Source organism: Varanus komodoensis, unplaced genomic scaffold, assembly GCF_004798865.1.
Source record: "Varanus komodoensis strain SLA01 unplaced genomic scaffold, ASM479886v1 scaffold362, whole genome shotgun sequence".
Lineage (NCBI taxonomy): Eukaryota > Metazoa > Chordata > Lepidosauria > Squamata > Varanidae > Varanus > Varanus komodoensis.
In genome coordinates this window covers 8,009-18,967 of record NW_025335878.1, presented here as the reverse complement: position 1 = coordinate 18,967, position 10,959 = coordinate 8,009, and the positions used below count along the sequence as shown (strand labels likewise).

The following is a 10,959-nucleotide window of genomic DNA, read 5'->3' as shown; positions in this document are numbered from 1 at the left end:
GGATATTGCTGCTGGGACTGCATTAATTTATGTGGATCTGGGAAATATGGGTCTAGGCAGAGAATCAGGCCACAATCACAGAAACATTTGAATTTGAAAAGCCACAGACACTCTTCATTTTCCTTCCTCTTTCCTCCAGCAGGCTCAAGGTGGTTCAGGGAAGGACAGAGATCAGCATTTCTTTTTCTGGGCAGTGGTGCCCAATCATTTTTGACCCCTGGACAAATTTGGGTATTTGAAAAAAAAAAAAAAAGAATTTGAATGAGTGGATCAATGTTTTGATACCTCCTTGCCTCATCTACAGATCTTAATCTGAGCCTTGTTTAGTAAAAATAGTTTTGCATCTATTGAATGCTGCATCATCTCCTCAATATGGAATTGCCTAGATTGGGGAGTACTTCTTTGAAACATCATATTTGGAAATTTATAGTAATTGCCTTTTTGTGTGCAGGGGGAGATTATGACACATGCAGATTTCACACTGAATAATCTTTAATAGTCATTGGGTCATACACTATTGTTAAATAATTCAGTTATTTCATGGAAATTAAGTGGGTGAAATGGATTCTCTCTGCCCTCTTCATTGCTAAAACACAGATACTAAGAAACTGAGAGTGAGTAAGGTAACATTCATCTACAAGGCAATGACTGAGGAGAATGTAATGTTTTGAAATATGCACTGGAGGACATGTAATGACATAGCTTTCAAAAGCATACTTCTTTGGATATTTGGTCCATCTTGTTGATGAATAGGCATTCTTGCTAGCAAGTTGTGTGCTTGTCTTACAAGACCATGGAGACACATCCACACAGATACATAATGGAAAAAGAGATATCATGTTCTAGGGTCATTTGGAAGACCCCTTTTCAGGCACCATTGGAAGTGCTCACATGGGCCAAGAAACTCTAGGAACCCCTGTATTATTCTATTCTTGAGAAGTCTGCAATTGCAAAGCTTCTACAAAATGCCACTTCAGCTCCTGGTAGTTTCTCCTTTTGTGTACACAGGGAGATTATGACACATGTAGGTTTGGCACTGGATATTCACTATTCCTTGAATTATGCATTGTTATTAAATTATAAAATATTTCATAGAAATTAACACATGGATGAAATGGATTCTCTGTGACCTCCTCATTGCTAAAAGACTGATGTTACAAAACTGAAAGGGAGTACAGGAGCACCCATTCATCAGGCAATGGGTGAACACCTTGTAATTTTTTGATATATGAACATAAGGAGACATATCAACACAGCCTTCAAATGCATACCTCTTTGGGTATTTGAACCACATTTGCTGAAGTCTCAAATCATAGCAAGGAAGTTAAATGTATGTCATATATGTCCATTGGCACAAACACACACATATAGTAGAAAAAATAGTAAAATGTGCTTGGGTGCCATATCAGAGAAACCTTTTCAGGCACCACTGGAGTTGCCTACATGTGTCATGATGCACTGGGGATGCCAGTGTTGTAATATTGTTGAGAAGATTGGCAAGGCTATATAGGCAAACGTTTTGAATACATCAAAGCTGCCAAAATAGTTTCTTTATTATTTGGAGTTTTTCATCTTCTTCTTGTATCTCCTTAGCTGATATATGGCTCTGCACCAGTAATGAATGATAAAACCCCACGCCTTTCCTTCTACAGAATGACTCCCAGGGAGTCCCTTCAGTATGCAGGCATTCTCTCTATGCTGCTGCATTTTGGGTGGACATGGATTGGGGCAGTCATAATGGATAATGACAATGGAGAGCAATTCCTCCAGATGGTGGTCCCACTGTTTTCTGAGAGTGGGGTCTGTTTTGCCTTCATTGAGAAAATCCCTGAATTTGCTCTTGGCAGTGATATGAAAAACATTTTGGAGAAAGGGGCAAAAATACGTGATAAAATTGAGGACAGCACAACCAATGTCTTGGTAGCCAATGGAGAATCTTATCTCATGGCATTTTTTAGATTCTTACCATACCTCTCAGAAAGAGAACATGTGACAAATAAACCAATTGGTAAAGTAATGATTGTGACAGCTCAGGTTGAGCTCACATCATTTGTCTATCAAAGGAATTGGAATATTGACTTTTTCCATGGTGCTCTTTCTTTCACAATTCAGTCCAACCATGTTCCAGGATTTCACCAATTCCTTAAAGCAAAAAACCCTTCCAGTCCAAAAGGAGATGGCTTTATTAGGTCATTTTGGCAACAGGCTTTTGGCTGTGTGTTTCCAGATCCACTTCTGAGCAATGTAGATGGGAATATCTGCACTGGGGATGAGAAGCTGGAGTGTCTTCCTGCAACCTTTTTTGAAATGAGCTTGACTGGCCACAGCTACAATGTCTACAATGCTGTCCACGCGGTGGCCCATGCTTTGCATGCCCTATCTTCATCTGGTCTAAACAACAGAGGAATAGTGACCAGAAGTGGACTGATGTTTCACAGCCAAGTACAGTGGCAGGTGATGGGCTGAATAACCTCATGTGGGAGAGAACTACAACCTTGTAGATACCAAAAATCTTCAACATAAAGTAGGGTTACTCATTCAGTTCGTATTTGAACCAGACGATCATGCCCATTCACTCACAAACTGCAAGGTCCTGGAGAATACTTTGCAAGAACATTTAAAATGGGTTCCCCCACATGAACTACATTTCTAGAATGCCTGGAAAATTGACTCAAACATCGGAAGCAATTCAATTTAAACCATTGAATACTGAAACTCAGTATTTAAAGCATAAAGGGATCGTTGAAATATAATCTTGATAATGGCAGCCATCCTGTTCAAGTATTTTTCTCCCTCTGCATGATTCCTTTCACATTTTTTCTAAGCTTCCTTTTCATTACAGCTCCATCATTTTCTGAAGGCCATTTCATTTAACAACAGTGCTGGGGACAAGGTTTCTTTTAATGAGAATGGAGAGTTAGTAACTGGATTTGATGTGATCAATTGGATTGTGTCCTCAAACCAATCTTTTCGAAGAGTGAAAGTTGGGAGGATGGATGCCCAGGCTGCTCCAGGCAAAGCATTCACCATCAGTCCGGAAGCCATAATGTGGAACAGCTGGTTTAATCAGGTTTGGTTCTTGGCAGAGTGGCATAATCTGTACATTTGCTTAACATTCAGTTAACCAATGTTAAACATTTGGTTAACATTCCATAAAGGCATGTGCACTTTATTTCATTTGACATTGTTAGACCTAGAAATATACTTAAGTGGAACTGGATGGTACAATACTTGATGGAGTGAATGAGATCCAATAAACACCTGCCCTGGTTCCTGTGCAGCTGAAATAATTGCAAGAAAAAAATATTGTTTTCACTCTCTATTGTTTATATTATATGTTAAATCATTTATTTTTAACTTAACTCTGTTTCATTAAGTTACTAGGTGATATTATGCAATTGCAAATGTATGTTCAGATCCAGTCATTGTCATACCTAGGGTTGCACATTGAAAGGGACAGAACCCAATTTAGTTATGATTAGCGTCCCATTGATATCAAAGGATGACAAATACTTGAACCAGTCTATAGTAAAATAGTGCACGTTCAGGTTTCTCTTGTGTAATCTGTGTTCTTTTATTATTTCTCTCCTCTCCTGGGGATGAGTGAAATTTTTACTTCATTTATTCTGTATTATGTTTTACCAAAATTAAGAAGTGTCTTGATATATGGGATGGAAAGAAGTTGAGATTAGAGCAGTATGAGTGTGGAAGAAATAACAACAGTCAGTTTGTCTCCTTGCCTCTCATCTTTAATAGCGACACAGCAGGAAGGTGGGACTGCGTGTTTCTTTTCTCTTTTGGCCAGGACAGATGAGTGACAATTTAATTTCAGTCTAATCTTTTTTTAGAAAAAAAATACTGAATTCTGCATGTTTCTTCATATTTGAGATGGAATGAATAATGTGTTAAATATTCAAAGGCAGGAGAATGTGAAAATGACAAATTAAGGCATCCTTCTTTCTCCACCACCACAACCTCCAAACACCCCACAGTAATACTGATTTGAATCTATGTATATATTCTGTATCTATCTATCTATCTGCCTGGCTGCCTTCCATCAAACCATCCATCCCTTTCAGATTTCTATCCCACTTTTTTCTTACAACAAACTCAAAATAATTTTCAAAATTTTAGATTATAACTAATTTCTATACCAGTGCATTTGTGGACAAAAAGTCGTGCTGCTGTAATGTGCTTTTCTTTGCTTTCAATGTCAGTGTGGCACAACATGATCCAACCCAAGAGTAGTGAAGTGTTGCAGGAGTGGGTGGGCAACCTTGGGCCCCTGGGGACCAGTGTCAGCTCTCAGAGCATCTTGGCAGGCAAAGTCTCTTAATATATGATGTGCCAAGATATTCAAGCTGTATTTGACCTATGGGGAAAACATATGTGGTTTGCTGCCACTGCGTTGCTGCCAAAGCAGCAATTGGGCAAGATGGGGGGTGCTCTCAAAGTCACGGGGATGCATGTAGAATGCCCATATGGCATTTACCTTTGGGTGGCTTCCCTATGGGAATGTCTGAAATGGATGGCAGAGGGATACACAGCAATTCCACTTCTGACAAATCATGTGACCATTTCCCTTTTAAAATAACAATATGTTTTCTTTGAGAAATGTTAGAAAATTCCTGGATTAATGAGTACACTTGAAAAAAAATACTTTTACAAGAAAATGTGCATTTTTTTTTACAAAAAATGTTACAATACACAAGCTAAGCTTACTTGTTCCAAGTAGAAGACATACATGTCAAAAATAGGAGCACATTGAAATGTAATTTGGAGACAATTTAGGCAAAGTTGAACAGTTGTAGTTTCCCAACCCAGAAGGAACTAGCTTGATGAAGCCATTGGTATGGGATGTGGAACTTGATGTTTTGCACCATTTCTCTATTCCATTTACAAGCAGGTGGGAAGCACGCAGGCACTTTCTCTCCAAGACACAGTCATCTCCTTTCAACCTTACTAAAGAATCACAGAGCACATTTTTGGAAAAGGAGCACCTGGAGAGCTTGGCATTTTAAAAAGAGATTGCAGAACTGGAAGGATTTCATCCTGCAATTCTTATGATTCTTATTGTCTTCCACCTCTGATGACTTAGGCACAGCCTCTATCTGCATGCAGTGAGAGCTGCAATCCTGGGTCTAGGAAGAAGGTGAAGGAAGGGGAGCCATTTTGCTGTTATGACTGCATCCCATGTCCCAAAGGGAAGGTTTCAAGCAAGAAGGGTAGGCATTACATTGTGCATCTATTCTTAATATATTTCATGAATATAGAACAAGGATGTAAAGGAGGTTTCTTCAGGGATTGAAGTGTGATTGAATGGGCTTAGGGGGTACCAGGAGAAAGGTGTTCAACAGTGGTGGAGGAAGTTGGTGTGTGTGATGACATGTGTGATCATTTTCTCTTGCTGTTTGAAGTGATCCTAGTGCATTGGATGCTAAATATTCCAGCACTGGGCTGGATCATTTTTGTCAGGAGCAGCACTCTCCATGTCCCCACTGCCCAAAGTGGGGTTCCCCACAAGTCACTCTGAGGTGGAACGTCAAGGCAACTGCCTTCCTGTGCCATTGCATTCTGGGCCTGTGCTATGGAAGCTGTAGCCAATAAAAGTGAAGCACTGTTTTCCCCAAATAAGCTGATTCTATGTTACCGCTGCTTCTTCATTTATGGTATTTAATAGTCATATGCAAACTAAAATGGATGAAAGTATCGATCCATCTAGGCTGATGGCACAGAGTGTTTTGATCATAAAATTCTAGGTCTGAAATCACTGTGCATTTGATCACATTAGCACTTAATTAGGGCTTCCCCCGAACACATCCCATGAAAAGTTTTTCATTTTCAACAGCAGGCCAACACAGCATGGTCCTCTTCATGCTGGAAACATCTGGCTCATGCATTTGGGTGAGAATTTCGTTCGAACTGGTCTGTAATAGGAAATGAGCAATTTCATCATATTCAGAGTGGAAAGCACTTGAGAGCTTACAAATGTGGATGCAATGAAATTAATGGATTCTCTACCTTGACTAGAAAAAAAAAACCTTCTGAGCAGTTGATGTGGCCTGTTGTGAGCACTTTAGAATACATGAGAAAAAGTATATATTCATTTTTCCTCAGATGTATATATGAACAGAGGTGAGAACTTTAGGATGCATGAGAATATTAATGTATTTACTTTTTCTCAGATATGCATTACTGTTATTCATGCGAAGATGAAAAGTACCCAAACAAGCACCAGAATTTCTGCATTCCCAAGTCTGTTAACTTCTTTTCTTATGAGGAACCTTTGGGTGTCTTTTTAACCAGTTTTATTACTTTCTTCTGCCTGATCACGGCTCTGGTGCTGGGAATATTTCAGAAGCATCACAAGACACCAATCATCAAAGCCAATAACCGGCACCTCACCTACACTCTCCTCGTCTCCCTCCTGCTCTGCTTCCTCTGCACACTCCTCTTCATTGGCCAGCGGCACCAGGTGACATGCCTCCTGCGGCAAACTGCTTTTGGTGTCATCTTCTCAGTGGCTGTTTCTTGTGTGCTAACAAAGACTGTCATGGTGGTTTTGGCTTTCAGAGCCTCCAAACCAGGATCCACAATAAGGAAGTGGATGGGGAAGAGTCTGGCCAACTCAATCGTTCTTTTCTGCTGCCTTATTCAGGCAGCCATCTGCCTTGCCTGGTTGGCAACATCTCCTCCTTTTCCAGATATTGACATGCATTCAGTGGCTGAAGAAATCATTCTGGAATGTAACGAGGGATCCATGGCGATGTTTTACTGTGTCCTGGGCTATCTGGGCTTCCTGGCAATGGTCAGCTTCATTGTGGCTTTTCTAGCCAGGAAGCTGCCAGACAGTTTTAATGAGGCCAAGTTCATCACTTTTAGCATGTTGGTCTTTTGCAGTGTGTGGTTATCCTTTGTGCCTTCCTACCTGAGCACAAAAGGAAAATACCTGGTGACTGTGGAGATCTTTTCCATCTTAGCCTCCAGTTCCGGCCTGCTGTTTTGCATCTTCTTCCCTAAATGTTACATCATTTTGCTGAGACCTGAGTTGAACAAAAAGGATCTTCTAATAAGGAGAACAGCTTGAAAAATGAACCTGTTTGCTGCAGTTTGCAATCAATCTGTGTGGCCTTTCCTTTCCTTTCCCTTGGTGTTTTTTGCCAAGAGATAGGTGTGTGCCCTTGTCTTTAAGATTTCATTTCGTGATCCTTAAAATTTTCCAGTCATTACTTCCTTTAGACAAAACTTCACTGAAATAAGTGGCCTGGATCCTTTTGGAATGTCATGGATGTGTACTGAAAATAGTTCTTCACATGCAAATCAATTATTACATAGCATTTTCATTTCTTGGAGGCACTCAATTTAGGATGGCCAGTTGCTTCCGTACTTACATGGACTTGGAGCAAAACTGTTTGTTTTAGAAAGCAACACAAAATGATAGCATATTAAACCCCTAAGACCCTTTTATGGATGGTTAGACTACTGCACCAGGCTTGTGAAAAGTGAGCAGTTTGAGGGGGTCTGAATCTTAATCAGATGTCATTTTGCTCAGAAGAGGGACTTTGGATTCTTGTCACCTTTCTTTCCTGAAAGTTTCATTTATGCCAAGCTCAAGATGAGTGTTTGCAGCATCCTAGTCCAACACGCTGTTAGTCACTCCTCAAATGCTTTGGGATTTCCTCCCCAGAGAACACAAGTCAACCCTCTTCTACCTCTTCCCTCTAGCCATTCATCCTGCTACCCCTTTGGCCTCGTAAAAGAAAATTTAGCAATTCAAATAGAAGAACAGCTGCCAATTCTAGTGCTACAGAGAGGGGAAGGGAAGATAGACTCCTTAATCACATTATGAGCAAAGGCTCTGGTTCACATGGGGTCCCTGAAGGGCAATTTAGATGGATCTAAACCACCCAGCTCTGTTAAAGGCCAGACCAACATTAAGTTTGATAAGTAAATGTTCAGACTGGAACTTGAATATCACGCATGCACATTCACACAAATACACGACAGCAGAAGCATTTGTTTCCATGAAATTGGGAGACATCCCTCTAATTTCAGTGGATACCATTCTGAAACTTCCTGTATGTGGTAGTTGGTCTGGCATAGCAAGAGGACCAACTGGGTGCTATGCAATAATTGAGTTACATTTTGCCTGGAAGCATTTAAATCTTCAGTAATGATGCTGTTTTTTTATTCATTCTTCTTCCACAGTGTTCTCCTCTTCAAAACATGTTGGAATTAGCAGTGGCAGATTATCCAGACCTGCAGGTGAAGGGTGTATAGAGAAAAAGGACTCCAGCTTACCTTGAACACAGATAGAATAAGTGTGCACTTTAGTTTAAATTTTTTAAATAAGTTTTATTTGAAATTATAATCCTAAAAAAAAGAAAAAAGAAAACTACAAACAACATCCATCATCAAAAACATCGAGCCCACTGGGTCAGCCCCCACACTCTTCTTTTTCCATTTATGAAAACTTTTAAAACATATTTAAATCTATGCGAAGTCCCGTTTCTCTAGCCAATAATAAAAAGAGTCCCAAGTTTGATAGAAGTCTGTATCTTCCTTCTCCTTCAATGATAAAGTCAATCTATCCATTTCTGCACAGTCCAGGATCTTTTTTAAAATCTGTTCATTGGTGAGTAGTTCTTCACTTTTCTAGTGCTCAGCAAAAGCAATTCTCGCCACAGAGATTACATACAAAATCAAATACATTTCTTGTTTATTAGTGTCCTCCGGTATAAAGCCTAATAAAAAAAAAATCAGGTTTAAAAGCTAAGGGTTTTTGTAACATTTTCTCAAGCCATTTATGTATTTTAATCCAATACTTTTTCACGTTATCGCAAGGCCACCACATATGATAAAAAGTATACAATTTATGTTTACATTTCCAACATCTATTTGACATATTTGGAAACATCTTAGTTAATCTATTTGGTGACAGATACCATCTATAAAACATTTTATACAAGTTTTCTTTATACAAAATTGCCAATGTTACCTTAATATTTCTCTCCCACAGCTTTTGCCACTTTTCTAATTCAATATTATATCCAAATTTTTGTGCCCAAGTTATCATAGTTTCCTTAACCTGTTCATCTTCCATTTTCCTATCAAGTAGGAAGTCATATAATCTTTTAATCATTTTCTCATCTGATCTAAGCATCACTTGATCAAATGCTTTTAAATCCTTATAAAAACCCCACGCTTTACAATCTTTACCATATCTCGATTGTATCTGCACCTTATGCCACCAAGAGATATTAGATCCCTGTTCTTGTGTTTCTTGATTCAATTTCAATCCTCCATCCTTATCCAAAATATCATCATATCTTATAATCTCTTCAAAATTCAATGCATTTGGATACACAACAGCTTCCGTGGGTGAAAGCCATCTTGGTAATTTATTATACAATTTTATCTTTAACTTTTCCCACACTGACAGTAATGATTTTCTAATATAGTGACTTAAAAAAGAACCATGTGACCTAGGTTTCTCATACCACATATAAGCATGCCAGCCCATTTGCAAATCATGTCCTTCACGATACAAAATTCTCTTATTTCTTAAAGTTATCCATTCTTTTAGCCATGTTAAAACAGAAGCTTGATAATACAACATCCAATCAGGGAGACCAAAACCCCTGCTCTCTTCAGTTTCCTGACATATTTTTAATGTAATCCTTGGTTTCTTCTTTCTCCTTAAATATCTTGAAATTTGTAAAATTTAAATCATCAAAAAATTTTCTATCAATTTTTATGGGAATCATTTGAAATAAAAAGAAAAGCTTGGGTAATATATTCATTTTAACAAGTGCTATTCTTCCCAGCAAAGATAATTGCAAATTAGCCCATTTTTCCAGCTCACCCTTAATATCCTTCAATAGTTTATCATAATTGTCTTCTTTCAAAGTAGTACACTTAGCTGTAAGATAAATTCCCAAGTACTTAACCTTTTTAACAATCTGTAAATCTATTTGTTTCTGCAGGGTTTTTCTCTGGTCTTGTGTAAAATTTTTTACTAACAGTTTTGTCTTTTCTCTATTTATTTTCATCCCAGTTACTTCGCCATATTCTTCAATCCTTTGTAGGAGTTTAGGCATTGTTGCAAAGGGTTCCTCCATTATAAAAACCAGATCATCAACAAATGCTTGCAATTTGTAGCTTTCATCTCTAATTCTGGTACCTTTAATGTCCACATCATCCCTGATATTTCTATTCAAGACTTCTAAAAGCAGGATAAACAACAGAGGTGATAACGGGCATTCTTGTCTTGTACCCTTTTGTATCTCTATAATCTTTGTAAATTGTCCTTTAATTATAATCCTAGCTGACTGCTTTTGATAAATGCTTGATATTGCATTAAAAATTTTTCACCAAACTCCATTTGGGCCATCTGTTGCTTCATAAATTGCCAGTTGACATTATCAAAGGCTTTCTGTGCATCCATAAATAATAAAGTCATTGGTTTTTCCACATGTATCTCATAATACTCTAGGATATCCAAGATAGTTCTTAAATTATTCCTCATTTGTCTTTTAGGCAAAAAACCATTTTGGTCTGAGTGAATAAAGTCTATTAAAAACTTCTTTAATCTTTCTGCCATTATGGAGGCAAACATTTTGTAATCCACATTAAATAATGATATCAGTCTATAGTTTTGAATCTGTGTAAAGTCCGTATCTTCTTTTGGTATTAATGTAATATTTGCCTCTGTCCAAGTATTTGGTATTTTAGCATTTAACAGTGCTGCATTACATATATCTTTAAGAAGCAAAAACTCCTTCAAAGGATTTAAAAAACTCTGCTGGCAACCTATCTGGGCCAGGAGTTTTATCATTCTTTTGCTGTTTAATTGCTTCTGTTACTTCCATAGTTGTTACTTCTTGATTCAATGCTTTTTGATATTTCTCCTGTAGTTTTGGTAAATCTCCCTTTCGGATGTATTCTTTTACTTTCTCA

The 10,959-nt window shown here is 38.2% G+C and overlaps 1 protein-coding gene across 1 annotated transcript; it reads left to right on the top strand.

Annotated features, from left to right (window-relative positions):
• Nucleotides 1-1,737: 1,737 nt before the first annotated feature.
• Nucleotides 1,738-7,087, top strand: LOC123028410 (vomeronasal type-2 receptor 26-like). The gene is made up of 3 exons (XM_044440177.1): nucleotides 1,738-2,013; nucleotides 5,099-5,225; nucleotides 6,186-7,087. The coding sequence occupies exons 1-3, from the start codon at nucleotides 1,738-1,740 to the stop codon at nucleotides 7,085-7,087; spliced, it is 1,305 nt and encodes a 434-aa protein (XP_044296112.1).
• The last annotated feature ends 3,872 nt before the right edge of the window (nucleotides 7,088-10,959 follow it).

Coding starts and splice junctions, on each gene's coding strand:
- LOC123028410 (XM_044440177.1), top strand. CDS start 1,738: ATGGATAATGACAATGGAGAGCAATTCCTCCAGATGGTGGTCCCACTG. Junction 2,014..5,098: donor CAAATAAACCAATTGGTAAA/GTAATGATTGTG, acceptor CTGATGACTTAG/GCACAGCCTCTATCTGCATG. Junction 5,226..6,185: donor GAAGGTTTCAAGCAAGAAGG/GTAGGCATTACA, acceptor ACTTTTTCTCAG/ATATGCATTACTGTTATTCA.